General features: G+C 35.8%; 1 protein-coding gene across 1 annotated transcript in view; it reads right to left on the bottom strand.

Moving 5' to 3' along the window:
- Window positions 1-20,388, bottom strand: part of Ccser1 (coiled-coil serine rich protein 1) — a 1,089,958-nt gene that overhangs the window by 891,424 nt on the left and 178,146 nt on the right. Inside the window, exon 4 of the mRNA XM_021190473.2 lies at window positions 2,840-2,933. Within this exon, the coding sequence (XP_021046132.1) occupies window positions 2,840-2,933 (94 nt within the window). The remainder of the gene's footprint in view (window positions 1-2,839; window positions 2,934-20,388) is intronic.

Raw genomic sequence — 20,388 nt, 5'->3', positions numbered from 1 at the left:
TGGTAGTAACACAAGATCCAAAATGAAAATGGGACCAATGCTATTTCCAGGAATAGCTTCTAGAAGGTGACATTCCAGGTGTGCTCTGTCACCCTCCCCTATCCATTTGGTCAGTGTTGCTGCTCAACCTACCTAACCAGTCAACTGCTTCCCACGAGCTTCTGCACAGTACAGATTGACTCCCTTAGAGTGAATAGCATAGAAGCACGAAATAAAAGCTAAAAATGATGAATTATAAATGTAAACCTAATTTTCTGAATTTACATGATCCTATATACTGTCCTTTTTTCAACACCCCTTTAGAGAAGAAACACCTTACGGTTGCTGCTGATTTTCTTCTCATCCCAAAACTTGTTACAAAATTCATTATTAAGCTAACTTTAAGGAGCCCCACATTAGTAACATTTATTGATATGCTATCTCGTTATGAAAAGTCAGAATATGTTTAAAATTATGAGATTTACATCACCACACAAATTTTAAAAAGTATAAAGAGAAATTCCTCTCATTATCTCCTAGGCATAAGCATCTGTGGGGTAAGGTGAAAGGGAAGAAAGAGAATATGAATATTCAGGGATGGCACTGAATTTCCCACAGCCACGCAACAAGAGGGACAGACTCCCCATGTTATATGTGTGTCAATGCTAAGGATTGATCTAGGATTTAGTTACACATCTAATCTGTCTCTGTATCATTCTCTCACAATAGTTTGCCCTGTAATCCTACAATAGTAAAAATGAATACTTTCTTCATTGCTTTTAGTTTTGCTTGTTGTTCTGCTGAATATTCGATAACAGTCTTATTGAGAGACATTTGAAGTGTTTCCAATATTTTATTACTGTAGACATGTAAATGAGTATTTAATAAGTATACATTATTATTTTATAGTTGGGCAGTTTTACAAGTTTGGATATTGGAGGTGAATAGTACTATATTATGTTATATGGAAAATATATTATGCAATATTATATGTCTAACCATAGCAACACACGTGTTTGCTAGATATTGACTAATTCTCCTTTAAAAGGCTCCTTTCAAGAGGAATACTTTTTACAGTATTCCCCAATGTCTAACTGTTAGGGCAACTATACATTAAAGACAAACTTTAGAAGTTATCATCATAATAAATAGATGGCTGTCAAACCAACTGCAGAGAGAATGTTCTCAAAATATTTAATCCCAAGTTGATATACAGTGGCAAACTAAACTAGGGTACAAGAAAATATAAACATCATTATGGTCTGATTTTTAAATTAACAATATATTAAGTGGGTATAAAAATTTAGCATGAAACAAATATCTCAAGATATGACTGAGAATTAATACAGGGGATATACATCACACAAGTTAGATGTAGGAAAAATGATGTCACCTTTTCCTAGCTCATCCAGGAGAATCAAGATTTTAAAGCATACCTTAACACTATTGAGCTTTAATACAAAAGTAACAATGTAATAATTTTCACTAAAAAAAATCCTACAATCTTTTTTAATTTAAATACACAAGTATGAATATAATTAGGTAATATAAAGTACATTAAATGAAGTATTTTTTATTTAGAGTGATAACACTTAATATGAATTCAAACTATTACAAATGATGCATGCTCTCCTGATTTATGTGATATGAATTTTATGCTCACATAACTGTAAATGTGTATTTGAGAGTCTTTGGTTGCTATTTACTATGAGCATTCAAATCGACCTTACAGTATCAGCATTAATCTATGTTGTTAGGGTTGTTATAACGAAAATTCAGAATACCAAATCTAGACCATAATACTTTCATTTATTTGAAAGTAAACAATGTAAAACAGGATGGCAGCCATTAATTCCCCTTCAAACATAAAATATTGACATTTTAATTGGAGCATTTATTTGTTTAAAATAATTTGGCAAGATAGCGGTTTTTACAATATTAATTCTACCAATCCATGAGCAGGGGAGATTTTTCCATCTCCTGAGATCTTCTCCAATTTCTTTCTTCAAAGACTTGAAATTCTTGCTATACAGATCACTTATTTGGTTAGAGTTATGCCAAGATACTTTATATTATTTGTTACTGTTGTGAAGGGTGTCGTTTCCTTAATATCTTTCTCCTCCCATTTATCCTTAGTGTAGAGAAAGGGTACTTATTTGTTTGAGTTTATTTCATATTCAGTCACTTTGATGAAGTTGTTTATCGGCTGTAGGAGTTCTCCGGTAGAATTATTGTGGTTGCTTATGTATACTATCATATCATCATCAAATAGTGATATTTGACTTCATCCTTTCTAATTAATATCTATTTGACCACCTTTTGTTGTTTAATTGTTCAAGCTACAACTTCAAGCACCACGTTAAATAGGGAAAGTGTGGGCAGCCTTGTCTAGTCCCTTATTTTAGTGACATTGCTTCAAGTTTCTCTCCATTTAATTTGATATTGGCAGTTGGCTTGCTGAATATTGCTTTTTTTTTTTTTTTTACCAAAAGCAATCTATGGATTCAATGTAATCTCCCATCAAAATTCCAACTCAATTCTTATCATTGACAGAAAGAATAATTCTCAACTCCATCTGGAATAATGAAAAACCTGGGATACCAAAAATAATTCTCAACCATAAAAGAACTGCTGGGAGAATCAACATCCCTGATCTCAAGCTATACTACAGAGCAATGGTAATAACAAACTGCATGGCATTGGTACAGAGACAGACAGGTGAATCAACGGAACAGAATTGAAGACCTAGAAATAACTCCCCACAACTCTATTCAGTATCTAGATTATTGTGAAAAGCTGCACTTAAAGCTAGTTGATTGTCTTTATGATCATGTAGTGTGGGCATTTATTTAATCCTTACCTGGAGGTTGAAGATTCTGTTCCTCTAAAAATTCTAAATCAAGCATTAGATCATCTTCATCCAGTTCACAGGATCCCAGATGATTTAAGACATCCTGAAAGGAAAGTAAAACTGATCAGTGAGAGAAATCATAAAGGAGTTAAGAAAAGAGGCAGGTGCAGGAGCCATGAGGCAAGACACTGATGAAGGAAATCAGAGACGGACTCCTGTGACTTAAGTCTACCAGTCCAATGAAATACTTTAAGAATTTTCTAAACTTTTAAACTCTTCCTATTGCTTGCTTCCCTTAGTTATTCCCACATTGACAACAAATAACATACAGTTTTCAATTGAACAGATATACATATGAAGCAAAGATAGGGAAAAATACGAAACAAGTCTCCAGCATGAGAATAAAAATGCTTGTCTTCACATAAAACAAAACAAAACAAAACAAAACAAAATAAAGCCCACCCATTTTAACTGCCATAAAATAATCAATGCTTACATATTTTAAAAGTATGTAAAATTCCATAAACATAGATGCCCATAACCCTTAGTTTTATTTTCTTCTACTATTTCTAGTTCTTGGTCACATTATCAGTGCCTTAAATAGGTTCTGTCTCATGAAGAAGACCTCAAATCAATTTTTAATAGTGATTGATTAGTCCCATAACATTTGTGTCACTACATCAGCATATCTTGCTGGAAGGTTGCTCTTATTGTTTGAAGTGTTTATAGTTGGATTAAATTGGTAATTTCAAGTTATATTACTGAGTGATAAAATGAAAACAGTATGGTATCAGTACAAAAGCAGACACATTGAGCCGAGAAATTGAATTGAAGACCCAGACATAATTCCTTATGCTTATAAATAACCAATTTTTACATAGAAGCCAAAAATACACACTTGAGAAACATATGGTGCTTGTCAAGCTGGATATCTGAATGCTGAACAACACAAACAGATCCATATTCATGCCCAGCGATGGCTACTTCCACCCAAACAAAGTGATAGCATACATAATGGGAAGAATAATTACCAATTATACATCTGAGGTATTTTTCTATAGGAACCTAGTCAAATAAATAGCCAAAATATTTTGAAAAGAGTGAAAGGAATTTATTTCTAATATATGACGAACTTTTAAATAATTCAAGAAAGAACACTTCTTGTGTTTTAAGCTTCTAGGACATGGTTTGTACTGCACCCTTCCCTTCTGGTAGGAAATCCTCCACTAAAATACCATGTTTGCAGTTTCTGGCATATGCCAACACAGTGCTCTTTGTAGATCACTCTTTCAATTACCTCAGAGACCAGAGCCCTTCTCAAAGATGAAAAATGGATGGAGGAAAAGCCCTTGGTCTAGCAAAGATTATATGCCCCAGTACAGGGGAATGCCAGGGCCAGGAAGTGGGAGTGGGTGGGTTGGGGAGCAGGGCGGTGAGGGTATAGGGGACTTTCAGAGAGAAAACTAGGAAAGGGGATAACATTTGAAATGTAAATGAAGAAAATATCTAATTTTTTAAAAAGCTATGAATGGCATCAGAATAGCATCTTAGCATCACTTCTCTTGCCATATCTAATAATTTAAATGTAGATTCAGAAAAAGAAAAGAAAAGAAAAAAGGATGGGATTGGCCTGGTCATCAATATTGTTAAGACAAAAAATACAATCCATGCAGTGACTGCATGGGGTTTTTATACAAGTCTTTACATAGACAAGACCACCCAAGAGTACTTCTGACAAAACACCTATTAAGGAATGAGCTTCCTGATTCCAGTTCCCTGCAGTTCTCAAGGCTCAAAGACACTGATGATTTTGAATCTTTTTTATTTATTTTTTATTTTCTATCTTTTTATTTACAATCCAAATGTTTAGCCTCTTCCCAGTTCTGCCTCCAAAAAGTTCTACACCCATCACCCCTAGTCATTGCCTCTGAGAAGGTGCTTACCCACCAGCTCTCCCACTCACACACTCTCATGTTCTTCAGCCCCCCATCCCCCTTTCCTAGGGCATCAAGTCTCTAAAAGATTAAGCACATCCTCTCCCACTGAGGCCAAACAAGGCAGTCCTCTGCTACATATGTGCTGGGGCCATGGACCAGAACATGTATGCTCTTTGGTTTGTGGCTTAGTCTCTGGGAGATTCTAGGAGTCCCAGTCATTTGATACTGTTCATCTTCCTATGGTGTTGCAATCCCATTAATCTCCTTCAATCCTTCCCCTAACTCTTCCATAGGAGTTCCTGACCACAGTCCAATGATTGGCTGTAGGTATCTGCATCTGTCTCAGGCAGCAAATAAAGCCTCTCAGAGGACAGCCATGCTAGGCTCCTGTCTGCAAGCACAACGTGGCATCAGTAACAGTGTCTGGGTTTGGTGCCCACCCAGGAGATGGATCTCAAGTTGGGCCAGTCACTGGATGGCCTTTCCTTCCATCTCTGCTCAATTTTTGTCCATGCATTTCTTTTAGAAAGAATCAATTCTAGGTCAAAAATTTCCAAGGTAGGTTAGTGGCTGCACCCCTCCAATGGGGGCCCTATCTACTGGAGATGGTCTCTTCGGGTTTCATCTCTCCACTGTTGGGCATTTCGGCTAAAGTCATCCCCACTGACTCCTTAGAACCTCTCACATTCCAGGTTTGGGGGGACTTTCTAGAGGAAAAGCTCCCCACACCCCACAGCTGCATATTTCCATTCATTCTCATGGCCCTATGGGCTTCTCTCCTGTCTCCTTCCATACCTGATCCTGCTGAATAGGTGTAAAAGAGAATATTTTTTTCAATAGGATACACTTGCTACCATAATTAAGTTCTGGATCTTTCTAGACATTCATGGAAGAAGGATCTCAAGCCATTCTGTGTAGGAACATGATAGTCACACACAGGTGACAGGAAAGAAATACAGCAGTCAATTAATGTTAATGAATGGAACTCAAACAAAAAGTGCTCAATGATGTGCTTCAGGCTTCTGATAAAACAAAAGCAAAATGAGAATGAACCATAACAGATAAGTGATGACTAAGCAGCAACAGTCCCTCATCTCCTAGTAGGTGTAAATGCAATATAAAGAGGAAATAATGAGAAACCATGAATATTTAATAATGTTGATACAGAGCTCTAGACATCTTAATAACAGGAACATTATTGTGTATCGCTAGGAACTGCAACATAAAAAGAATCATTTTATATGAGGGCATGTAGTATTGCACAAAATTAAAAGGCAGGATTGAACATCTTTAAAAAGGCATGAGGGCACCGGATAAGTAGAGTTCAATCATAAAATGAAAAGTCTTAAGTAATGGTCACAATTTTGCATTTATAATTTTTCTGAATATACAATAAGTACAAATAACTAAATAAAAACTCATCAAAAACTAACACCTGCAGATTTATGAATGCTTTCTTTCAGTTATTAATAGAGAATAGTTATTTAGTACTGAAAAATGCTAAATACAGACATAAATATTTCTCAAATGCCAGGAAAATTAAAACTTTGACATCTAGAAAGTGCAACAGCTAGAAAAAAAAATGAGAGGAAATACCGATGGCTGGTAAACCCATGAAACCAAGTTCAGGGAAAACATCTTGATCTGTGTTAGATGTTTAGTCAATACAGTATTGTTTAAAACTGTCACAGGATGTTGGTATCCTGCACAGAAACTTTCAGTTTCATAAAGTCCTATTTATCAATTGTTGGTCATAATGCCTGTGCTATCAGAGACCTCTCCAGAAAATCCTTTCCTGTGTGAATAAACTCAAGCATATTCTGCGCTTTCTCCCCAAACAAATTCATGTTATCACCTCTTATGTTAAAGTGCTTATCTATTTGGCGTTGAGTTTTGTATAGAATGAGAGATAAGGATGGAGTCTCCTTCTCTCACATGTATCTACGAAGTGTGACAAGTACCATCTGTTGAAGATGTTGTCTTTTCTCGGTTGTATACAGTCAGTTTCTTTGTCAAATCCTGTGCGACTGTAGAAATGTGAGTTTGTGTGTATACCCTCAAGTCTATTCTGCTGATTAATGTGTGTCTTATGCCAGTACTATACTACTTTGATTATTTGACTCTACAGTACATGTTGAAATTTGGGATTATAATACCTCAAGCAGTGATTTTTGTCATTCAGAATTAGTTTAGCCAACCTGGGTCTTTTGTCTTTCCAAATAAATTTGAAGATTATTTTTAGTTTGTGTGAAGAATTGTGTTATAATTTTGATGGGGCTCATTTAATTGGTGCATTGCTTCTGCTTTAGTAGACACGTTCACAATATTATGCCAATTAATTCATGAGCATGCTAAGCCATTCCATCTTCTGGGTATCTTCTGTAATTTCTTTCTTTTCACTCTACAACACTTTCATCTCAGTTAGATTTATTCTAAGATATTTGGGGGCTGGAATATATGAGATTGCTTTCCCAATTTCTTGCTCAGTGTGTAGGTCCTTGGTATTTAGGAAGGCTATTGACTTTTTATGTATTAATTTTCTATCCTGTTACTTTACTGGATGTGTTCATCAGCTGAGGGGGACTGTAATACTGTCTTTGTAGTCTTTTACATTTCATCTGCAAGGATATTTGACTTCTTCCTTTTCTCCCCTTTTGCTTGTCTTATTGGTCTGTGAAAACTTCAAGACTCATATTGAATAAGGATGGAGACAGAAGATGACCTTGCCTTTTCCTTATTTTAGTGACAAGGCTTCAAGTTTTTCTTCTATTTAACATGATGTTGGCTATGGACTTCCAAAATATTGGCTTTATTATGTTGGGTTATATCTACTGTATCCCTTGTTTGGAATTGTACTGGTTTAAGAAAGAAACTCTCTCTCTCTCTCTCTCTCTCTCTCTCTCTCTCTCTCTCTCTCTCTCTCTCTCTCTCTCTCTCTCTCTCTCTCTCTCTCTCTCTCTCTCTCTCTCCTAGCTATATATCTTGAATAGGGTTAGTATCCATAATAAAGAACTAAATGATGAAAATCAAAGAAAATAACATAATTAAAATTAGAGTACAGAATTAAACAACTTTCAAAAGAAGAAATACCAATGTCTGTGAAATACATTTTAAATCTTCAACATTAGCCATCAAAGAAATAAAAAATGAAAACAACTTTGAGATGTCTTCCTTACAGGCTCAAAATGGTTAATATTAAAAAAGGAAAAATCAACAACTAACCAAAAAAACTGATGACAGTGAATGCTGGCTTGACATAGGAAAAGAGTAATGCTCACTACTATAAGAGTGCAAACTGATGCAGCCACTATTAAAATCAATACAGTTGTTTCTAGAAAAGCTAGACAGATTTACCATATGATTTAGCGATACCACCTCTGGGCATATACCCATACAATTATATATCCTATTAAAGAAATAATAGTGGCATATCATGTGCACTGTTGATTTATTAACAATAATTAGAAAGTAGAAACGGCCTAGATGTCCATCTACTGGTAAGTGGATCATGAAAATCTAATGCATATACACAGTAAAATGTTACTTGGTCTTAAAAACTGAAATTATTGACTATGTTGGTCTTCCTGTTGAGTTCCTAACCTGTTTGGGCCCTCAATCCTTCCTATTTTTCCATAAGAGTCCCCAAGCTCCATCCACTGTTTGCCCATGGGTATCTCTATCTGTTTGAGTCAACTGCTGGATAGAGCCTCTCAAAGGACAACTTGCAAGCATAAAGGTGTATCATTAATAGTGTTAGGCATTGGCGCTTGCCCGTAGGATGGGTCTCTAGTTGAGCTGGTTACTGGTTGGCCATTCTCTCTGTCTCTGCTCCACCAACCAAAAGAATGTACATGGACTGAGCCTAAACCTTCTTGCACATATTTATCAGATGAGCAGCTTGGTCTTCATGTGGGTCCTGAACTGGAGCAAGGTCTACCCCCAAAGCTGTTACCTATACGTGGGATATGTTCTTCTTGCTGGGCTGCCTTATACTTCAGTATGAGAGGAAGTAGTACCTAGCCTCACAGAGACTTGAAGTGCCAGGGTAGAGGTGGGGGGATATGGAGGAGGAGCCCAACCCACTCAGAAGTGAAGGGGGTAGATGGATGGGGAAAGGATTGTGGGAGGAGTTGACCGGGAGAGGTGCAATGAGCAGGATGTAATGTGAATAAGCAAAAACATTATTTTTTAAAAAAAGAAAAAATAAAATTATCAAATTCACATGTAATGGGTAGAGATGGAAATGATCATTCTGAATGAGAAAATTTTGACTTGGAAAGAAAACTGCTGTATGTTTCTCTCATACTTGGACTCTAGATAACAAACGTTAGATAGGTTTGTTGAAATTGAAACATGCATATATGTTGTGGATGGGTCATGACCAGCAGCAGATTACAAGGAACAGGAAATAAGACAAAGATGGTATCAAGAGATGAATGGGAATAACGAAGCAGGAAACTTGACATGGAGCGGGAAAAGGAGAGCAGGGTAGAGGGTCAGGAACAAGGAAGGATGACTGGCAATAAAGACATTTGAAACTTACAACAAGGAAGGATGACTGGCAATAAAGACATTTGAAACTTGCAACTAGAATCCTACTAATGTAGAAGCTTTCTAAAATATTTATATATGTACAAATATGAAACTAGTTAAAATGGGGTTGGAGAGATGGCTCGGTAGTTAAGAGAACTTGCTGCTCTTGCAGAGGACAGGGGTTGGGTTCTCAGCTCTCATATATTGTGACGCGCTACCATTTCCAACTCCAGGGCATCCAACACCATCTTCGAGACTGTGGATACCAGAGATGCATATGGCATATATGCAGGCAAAACATACATGAACTGTTTTTTTCTTTTTCTTTTTTTTTTTTTTTTTTGTAATTTTAAGACTCAGAAGGAGTTTAAAATAGCGCCATGGCGACATGGAAGCAACACATTTCATAGCCAGCATAGAAGAACAAAGATAAAACTCACTCAGAAGTATGGGTTACCTTCTTCTAAGTTTTTGATCAGTTGAATCCTTCAAACCTTCCCAAAATATTACAGGCTATTGTCATTGCTCTTAATAATGTGCAGACTTTGGTGGTAGGGCCACATACTTGACTGAAAGGAATGGAGTAATCATGACATTAGCAATATGAAGGTTTCATTTTTATTATTTAACTTTCATAATGCTGGTGCTACTTTCACTACTGAGGAAGAAATGTTTTTTAATAAGAATTCTGCAAGTTATAACAATGACTGGCCTATTGGGAGATGCATACTGGTGTCACAGTGGCATAATTATTATAGGAGTAACCAATCACGTTATGCCTAGATTTAGGGCCTGCGTTTCAAGACAGAACTCATGCCTAGTACAATTACTTTAGTCCCAAACCTGTGACTGCGTCGGGCATAGCACATATGGGAGGAGAACCTAATACTACTATTTGGCTAAACTGTCATAACACTAAATTACCCCCTAAGTAATAGGGAGTTCTTTATAGCCCCATATTAATGTATCTCTCATCCCTCATCAGAGAACCTTTTTTATGCACTAGATGGAAGTTATTACAGACACCTACAAATGACCAGCATTTATAGAACCAGATACTGTAGATGGCTCAGCTCTAAATGGAACATCTGTATCATACATCCTCCCCGCTCAGCTCAGGGTTCACTGTAAAAAGGGGGCAGGGCAGAAATATTGTAAGAGTCAGAGGGAGTAAATTTTTATAACAAAACATCATTTGGTGGACATAACAGCATCATTAGTCATGAATTCACAGTGCTGTGACTAAATGTTCAAGTCCTGTACAAGATTAATTTCAGCTAAATTTCCTACATGGACAGATGTAACTCAGGAAACCCCACCCCTACCTGAGAAGCTATTGGCAATTGATAGCTGTCAACACAGGGCAAGTAAACATTTTCTACAGATGAGCAGCCTCCCAAAGATTACTCATGCTACAGTAGGTGGTGCTCAACCTATGTAGATACAAGCAGCAGTTAGTGAACTCAATATGTGTGTATCTCTCTCTCTCTCTCTCTCTCTCTCTCTGTGTGTGTGTGTGTGTGTGTGTGTGTGTGTGTGTGTGTGTGTGTTTTAATATAAGCAGATGAAATTCAGTGAAGAAAATGGTAGGGGATGTGGGAGGAGTTTAAGAAAGACTAGTGGAAAAATATGGGGCGGTGGTGGCACATGCCTTTAATCCCAGCACTTGGGAGGCAGAGGCAGGCAAATTTCTGAGTTTGAGGCCAGCCTGGTCTACAAAGTGAGTTCCAGGACAGCCAGGGCTATAGAGAAACCCTGTCTCAAAAAACCAAATACATATATATGATCAAGACACATTATAGGTTATAAGCTATAGGTTATAGGTTATATGTTATATATTTGTTATATATTATATGTTAAATGTGAAATTCTCAATCTATAATAAGTAAAAATGATGTGAATAGGAAGAAAATCCTTTGTTTCAATATAGATTGAAAATGAAGACTTTTCATTGGGTAAAATAAACCAGGTTCAAAACCATAGAGTCTCACTCATACACAGAATCAAATGCCTAACAGTCATCAAGACAGAGAAGAAATGTGTGGTTACCAGAGACTAAAGAAATATTTTAGATAAGCTAATGTTGGCCAGGTTCTAAATATCACTTAGAAGAAATAAGTTTTGTAAGCCAGTGCTTAGTTATTTACTTAATCATAAAATGTACTTCAAAACTGCTGAATGTAAAATATCTTCACTACAGGAACACATGAGATAGCAGATGTTAATCAGCTTGGCCAAATATTCTCCAGAGCCCATACATATTACAGCATCACAATACACACATAAATCTATGTCGCTTCTTTTAGTTAAATGTAGCATGTAATACAATCTCATTAAAAATAAAAATCACTTAGAGTAAATTGATATGCAATTGTTGGTTATTTAAAAATTGGAAAAATCCTGCTTATACAAGACAAAGTATTATTTAAACACCATTAAATTTTGATTTAAAGCATATTGTAACTCTCTGCTATTCAAGATTTATGGGGAAAATTGAGAAACCCTGGTTATTTCCCTGAAGAGCAAATTACAAAATAATTCAAAAGACACTAATAAATTGGACACTAATAAATCCAAATGCAAGTATGTCTAAGAATATTCTAACGAAACATTTCAAAATATGTAATACTAATTACTCTTATAATTTCACAAATCTTTTGATATCAGAAACCGTTACAATTTCTAAGGCAGTAAATCAAATACTCGCTTTCTAAGCTCTAGGGATGTAACGGTCTAGCAGAAATGACTTCTTTCCTCAGACGCCTTGCAGATAACTGCATTCTAGCAAAGAAATAACTATATCTAATAAAACAAGTAAAATGGGCATTAGCACTTGTTTGTGACAAATGTAAATCTTATCTCCAGAGCCTATGTCCTATTGGCTAAAACAATTACATTGAATTTAGGAAGCTACAAACTTGAAGCACATGCTATGGTTGCAGTGTTTGGATTCATCCATTCCACAAAGACTTCTAACATGCTGTGTTAGTCTTGTTAACTCTACCTTGTGACAAAGACAAAAATTATGATCCTGCTAAACACTAGAGAAACTAATACATACCACTACACAATAGTATTTCTGTGAAAAGAAAAGAGTTGCATTAAGAGGCTATCAAATCATAAGGTATCAAGTCTGACTTAAAATATCAAAAAAGCAATATATGTCATACTAGTCTAGACCTTAACGGATATAAGATATAAATCACCTACAATGATTTAACTACATTGATTCTATCAGTACTTGGAAGCTTTCCCTCTTCAAATCTGAAAACGATATATACATTTCACAATGTGAAAGAAAGCAATACATTATCCATTAAAATAATGTGCTGTCATGTAAATGTGTACAAAGAATATAGTTGTTTAGTGTGTATTTTTGTAAGTAGGTGTAGAATAGTGAGGTAAATAAAATTAAGAGTCCATGAATTATAAATTTTTCCTTATTTTCTGATTTAAAGTAAAGAGTCCCAAGATTTAAGTGCTGAAGTACAGGAACTAGAGAGGTGGCTCTCTGGTTAAGAGCACTTGGTTCTCTGTTCTCTTACACAGGAACTTGATGTGGCTCCCAGCACACACATACACACACACACACACACACACACACACACACACACACACTTTAGCTCTCAATATACTGTAACACAAAAGTTTCAGAGGATCCAACTCCCCCTTCCAGCATTTGTAGGGATGGCACATACATGCTGCCTGACATACATGCAGGCAAAACATCCATACACATAAAATGGCCAAAAAAAAGGGGGGGGGTAAAATGCAAAAACACTGGCTAGTAAAAGTGTTAATTTTAGATAATTTTAAACCCCTATCTAAATTTCTCAACCTTTCAAATTAAACTCTGACCATGCTACTTTTATTTTATATGTAACAATGTATAAAAAGTAAGTAGGCTTTTGAGCATTGGACAAAATTGTTTCTTCTAAACATTGCACCTACTTAGAAATTAGGAGAAGCCAGGTGTGGTGGCGCATGCCTTTAATCCCAGCATTTGGGAGGCAGAGGCTGGCAGATTTCTGAGTTTGAGGCCAGCCCGGTCTACAGAGTGAGTTCCAGGACAGCCAGGGCTATACAGAGAAACCCTGTCTCGAAAAACAAAAACAAACAACAACAAAAAAAACAAACAAAATTAGGAGAAGCAAATATTCTCAGTACAACATGGACATAACTAGCAGCTACACTGTGACCTTATAAACCTTTTGCCAATTACCATTCTAGTTAATCATTAGTCACTTATAGCTCCTTACTAGATATTCTCATAAAGTATTAATTTGGATTATTCTACACATACACACACACACACACACACACACACACACACAGACATGCACACACACATGCACATACACACATGACACACACACATACCAAAGGTATGTGGAAAAAAAATGCTATAGTGCTAAACTCCTTTATTAAAAGTCTATAATATAATCTCAATCTATGTTTCCTAAGAAACTTTAAAGAGATATATTAATTCATTACAGAAAATATTATTCATAATTTTTTGCCTTTCTAATGAATGGATTCCCTTGTCCTAAAAACCTGTAAGTTAAATATAAAAATCACATCTACACTGATCTATTGTAAGACTTTTCCCATCACTAAAACAGATGTGGGAATTGCTTTATCATAATAACAGAAAAGTTAAAAACTTTGATTTTAAAAAAAAATCTTCCCTGGAATTTAGTATTGCAGGATCCATAGAAACAGAAGAGCACTCACTGGACACCGCTAAATAGATCAGTTCCCACAGGTACAACTCCATGTTGCTTTTGAAGAAGTCCGGGTAAGCACATGACTTTCTTCCTCAGTTCTAAATCTGAGAAGGCTGTACTTGTGTTTTCAGAATCTCTACAGTATGACCATTGTGTAAAAAGAGTCTCATTAACATAATATAGTTAATTTACAATAAATATGAAAATAATACTTTATTTAATTATTATAGCTGAAGTATTCCATGAAAAACTTATTAAATCAAAATCATTCATTTACTTTTTAGAGTTATAAAATTTTAAAACTGTAAGATATTTTAACAAAATACTATTTAGGAAAAGTACTCATATAATAAAGATTATGAAGTATTCTTAATTGCTGCACTTATTCCATTTACGTTGCCTTCAAACTTCTGAGGTAATCATTGATTTTTCTTCTAAAGCTTTACCTTCACTTAATTTTCACTATTTCTCATGCTAAAACTGTTCAAATTTTCCATCTTTTTTAAATTCCATTAGCTGAATTGGGGTCTGCCAAAGAGAACATCACATGCATCTTTGCCAAAAAACATGACATTGTCAAAGCACAACATTAACTATAAAACAAATCCATCATTATGGATACAGACAGGCGTCACCATAGGCGATGGAAATACGTAAGTGTAAACAGCTCTCTGTACTAAGGTCCAAGAGTGGGTCCGGGATAATCTTCACACAAGGAATACTGGAAGGTGAACAAAGCAGATTAGTGCATAGCTTACTGACTTATACTTACAGTTTATCTTGTTATTTCTATAATAAGAATAAAATATTTCTAAAGTGACACTTATTCTGTCAATCCACGTGTCAAGTATTAGGTTTTATAAATGTAGTATGTAGTACTGACCCAGCCACTAAGTCAGTTCTGTAAAATAAAAATAAAAATAAAAATAAAAATAAACCTTTAAATTCCTAATGCTTTACAGTCAACCCAAGTCTACCTCATAAAAAGCTTTTAAATGGCTAGGAGTTTCCTGTTATTATAGGTTAGCCAGAGTTAGATGACCTGCAGAGCTGAGTCACAAAGAGTGTCGTATTTTTGATAGCTTTCACAATACCAACAACTTTGTTGAGCTCTCAGAACCATTCTCAGGCACTGTCAGACTCTAGATAGACTCACAAAAGAAAGGAAATCAAGAAGAATTGTGTCTGTGGCTTATTATAGATAAATGGTACAGGTAGAGATACTGTCAAAAGAAGAAATGCCCAGGGCAAAATTAGGGTAGATTTCAATGAGGTTTCCATTGTTATCAAGATGCATTGCCATATGGCATTGCACTGATTAAAATACAAGACAGTACCACCAAGAAAAAAAATTTCACATTCATGCTTCTTCAATAGTCAATTTTGCTGAGACTACATTGCATGGTGTGACTGGCTCTGCCTATACAGATGATTTCAACTTCAAAATTGGTTTTTATCGCATCATCCAGGGGCTCTGATGTGTCAATCCCACTCTAAACCAGTCAAGAATCTCCTTCTCAACCTAAGATCCAATATCACTATCCATCTTTTCCCAGTCAAAGACAGTATGATGTTAAAATAACCAAAATACATATAACTTCTGACAGAAAGCATTTCTGGTTATCCTCTATGTGTTGTTCCAAATCTCCCATATTGAATACTAATTCTAGTAATAAAAGTTAAGTTTATCCCCTACTAAGCAGCACATACTGAAGGCTTACCTCCTGTGAAGATCCAAGCAACAAACAAGAGAAAATGCTTACATAATAAAGAGACAAACAAGTAAGATGGTTTCAGCAACTGTAACTATTATTGTTATGAAAAAATCAATAATGCTTCTTCTAGGAAGCAGTGAATTCATACAATGTTTCTCTGAGATGGGTGGTCTCGGTAAAGCTGTCATGTGGGATCGGTAAAGAATAAGAAAAAAAGAGTTATGACACTATTGGTAGGAACACCATCTAAACATAGCAATAGCAGGTGCAGATTATTTAAAGTAAGTGTATAAGTAAATAGGCAGAGAGGGGAGCCAGATGGTTTAAGCTCAGTGAGGACAAATGGTGCAGGAGATAGACATGTGGCCAACATCATGGAATGTTTGTTAGTCGGAAACAAAGTTTAGGATCACTGTAATGTGACATATACCCAGTTTTGGGAAATCACCCTGTTAATTTTGGCAAGAGGGGTACCCTGAAGATCTAGTCCACAAAGGTGGTCAGTGTGGTTTTCTCTCACACATAGTTACTCATACCCAAAGGCCTTATTTGCAGATGTCACATTTACCAAGTTAGGTTCTTTCCTCCTTATCTTTGTAGAAGAGAGCTATACGGGTTTGGTCAATATTCATGTATCATCAGTGTCTGTATCTAGGCCAGGCAAATGCCTTGTTAACAACTAAACTCGGCACTGCAGTTGGTTTCTCCTCACCTCATTTCCTGGTTGCACTGCATTCTCTTTCAGACCATATAGAGGGAGCACCATGCATCACAACTTGAATCGACTGATTGGTCATTACAGCAGCTGTGCTCCCTGAGCACTACTCATCTAGAACCAGAATTCTGAGAACAGCTGTCAGTCATGATGTGTGGGTATGAGGCAATGACAACCTTCATTGCAAAGCTAGATCTAGGTTAATGAAAATCTGAAATTAGTTAAAATGTTATCAGCAACAATGATCAAAGTATATTTCTGAAGGGATTCTACTAAACAGTAGAATAGCTTTGGAGTTAAATAATTTAATGGATTGTATGTATAAAAGTAATCTCAATTGAAGCTAAATGTGACTGTCCATGAATAATAAATAGGAAAATACCAAAAATTAATCTCTAATGTAATTTTTAATGTAGAAAACATTAGTAATAACATTGATTATGTATTTTAAATACTGCATATTAAAAGATATCAAAATTGGTATTAGACTTTTTATTTACTTTATTTTGATTTCGATGAAGGAAGAAGAATCCATTACATGGTTTGCACAGTTCAGCGACATCAAACGTTTGTCCTCTAAAATATCCTTCCTCCTTGATAAATATTTGCTTAGGCATGAAAAGTGGATATTATAACATTGGTGCTTTTGTTATAACTCTGTCTGTCCCCCATTTTGTTATAAGTCTGTCCCCCATTCCTTATACCATGTCTCAGGGCTCCTTTGTTTTCATAGAAGCTAAATGGCCACAGCTTTATTTCACAGATTTCCATCACGAATTCAGTCATCAAGCAAGGAGTCACTCAGTGCCGTCTTTCCATTCTCTTCTCCATATATTCAAATATCTAACACTATTAATCTTCTGGAAAGCATTTTCATCCCCGCTCTCAAAGACATATAGAAAGTCTTTCAAAATGTGCCTTATGCTATCACTTCATAAGGAAGACTGACTTTCCCATGACTGCAAGTCTTCTTTAAAATGATCCCATGTAGAAAAAAATGAATCTGTGGTATACTTCACTGGGGTTACATTAAAATGACAGGTGAATAAAATGGGAACAGGTGAGTTCTGAGCCATTGTACAAGCAAAGTCTTCACTGGTGAGCTGCTAGTTCACACCAGACTTTATATCAACATTTACTAATTCATGTTGAACTTGTCAGGTTGCCCATGTTTCATAGGAATGAAGAAATCTTAATTCTTTTTATCCTTTATAGGATTGCTAACCTTTCTTTTGACTTAAATTATATCTTATTGTTTTCTAGAATAAATTTTAATAGGCTTATATTCCTATCTTTTGGCAAGCCCCTATTACCTTATTTATAAATGTTCAGTATACTTTGTATGTAATTTCCTTAAGTATTAAGTGTTTAAATGTTTTTACATTTTGAATGATGCCTGTGAATGAGCACATGGCAGAAACTAAAAACATACACCCTTTTCAGTGCAGTGAATCAAACCCAAAGTCTTCAGTTGGGTAAACAAACATTTTAACACTGAGCTCTATGAGAAAAATCTTAGAAGTTTAAATTATACAATATATTATGCTTCCTTAGAAGGACTTACTTATTATAAATTCATCAGGACAAGAATCCAGGTGTCAATTTAACTGCAAATGTCTTCTGAAAATTATAATGTACTCATTTGATAATAATAATAACTTATTTTTTAAATATTAACGTCCAATTGGCATTTTTACTAAATTATTTCTTAAGTAATTTACTTATACAGGTCTCAGCTGCTAAGTCAAATTTGTTATATTTAGCAGACATGAGGTATCATAGTTACACATTACATTATCCCAAGCTGTCAGTGTTCAGTGAGATTCGGTCAAATTGTAGTTTTCAAAGTCCACCATACTCCATGTGGTACCTACAAGTTCTAATCTACCCATCATCTGTCCTGTAAGTGCAGGATGGCAAAGGGATGCATAATTTACTGTGAGAGTCTCATCTTGAATGACCTAGCTTTGGATCATTTCCCATTCGGAGCAAATTGTTCTTTCTACACAGTAGAAACTATACTTATGTAGATGACATTTGGTGCAAAAAAAAAATATTCTGCAAGAAAATTGAAACTTGGTTTTAAAATTAGTTTCTTATTCTCATTACCAAGTCAAGTACAGATTTTAGTTCTATTACAGCTAAAATTCTGCAGCCCACCCATGTGTAGAATACAAAGGAGAGGGCAGCTAAGTACCAGCAAACTCAAAGAGTTATCTAAAACTAAAACATTGTTGCATTTAAATGATAGCATAAGGGTCTGAAAATGTTGCTTAACAAACAGAACAAGCTAGGTAAACCTTTTGCAACTGTTTTCTTTGACATTTTCTATACATAAACAGTTTCTCTGTTGTCTATTTCCACTTATATTTCATAAATTTTGAGTTCATATACATTGTATTATGTTATTTTATACTGTCTTATCCTGTGGTTCTCACTACCTTGTGAACTCTCTCATTCATAAATACATTTCTACAAGTCCTAGTATTACAACCTTATTAATATGTAACCTCTTCAAAAGAAAGCATGTATAATCTGGTTATTTGGCTTAGTTCCATCTTTCAGATTTTTTCTTCAACAAATGAGCAGTTTTTGAAGTGTCACTAATTTCCCCTTGGATACAAATGTTATTTTATGTTTTCTTATTGCTCATATAAATAAATCATTGTTTTCATTAGAATGATTTGGATTCTAATGAGCAGATTACACACAATTCATCTATCATTTCTATATAGTTACATGTTGTACTGTGTACATTATTGACTGATTATTTGGCACATGTTCATATTTTATATAGTTAATGAATTACTTTATGGTACTAAATTCCTGGTAAAAATAACCCTCACAGAATAATCTACCTGAAACTTAGTTTGAACAACATACTAATATTATTAAATAAATCCAAATAATGTATATATAAAGTATGCACCACTATCTAAGATTCTTGTACTATTTCTAGGCAGTTAGCACACCATGGTTTTCTGTGTGCTATAAGGAGATTTCTATTAGATCATCTAGTTCATTTAATGACCTTTAATAATTACTGTACCACTTTTCTATAATGACCACAGGATTGCTGCACTTGGGTGATATGGCTTTTTCAACAACAACTGCTTTAAGAACTACACCCTAACCCACGCACGCGAGCCTGACCAGGGACACAAGCCCCTTCTGGTCTGCACCAGCACCAGAGCACCTAGGGCACGGATGCGGTGGACACCCCCACGGTCCCTAGGGGCCTGCCTAAGTGATCTTAGGATCACTGGTGAGTGGAACACAACTTCTGCTTCGACCCAATCACGCACAGGACCTGAGACAGCACTAGGGCAGCAGAGAACCGGCCTGACCAGGGGCACAAATTCCTTCTGGTCTGCGCCAGCACTGGAGCACCTAGGGCATGGATGCGGTGGACACCCCCACAGTCCCTAGAGAACTGCCCACACGATCTTAGGATCACTGGTGAGTGGAACACAACAGCTGCTCCAATCCAATAGTGACTGGCCTGTGACAGCAGGAACAAGGACACCAAAGCCTTTCCTGACCAGAGGTTCAGGTTCTTTTTAATCAGTTCAGGTTTACCTTGGGTTCAAACAGATGAGACAACTCCACGGTCCTCAAAGGGGACAGCATTTCCACGCAGTGTAACAAGCTACTATTATTCAATATAGTACTTGAAGTCCTAGCCAGAGCAATTAGACAACAAAAGGAGATCAAGGGGATACAAATTGGAAAGGAAGAAGTCAAAGCATCATTATTTGCAGATGATATGATAGTATACATAAGTGACCCTAAAAAGTCCACCAGAGAACTCCTAAACCTGATAAACAGCTTCAGTGCAGTAGCTGGATATAAAATTAACCCAAACAAATCAATGGCCTTTCTCTACACATAGGATAAACAGGATGAGAAAGAAACTAGGGAAACAACACCC

This window comes from Mus pahari, chromosome 2 (genome assembly GCF_900095145.1).
Source record: "Mus pahari chromosome 2, PAHARI_EIJ_v1.1, whole genome shotgun sequence".
Classification (NCBI taxonomy): Eukaryota; Metazoa; Chordata; class Mammalia; order Rodentia; family Muridae; genus Mus; species Mus pahari.
Note: the sequence above shows the minus strand (reverse complement) of the source record. Positions and strands in the feature narration are given on the sequence as shown.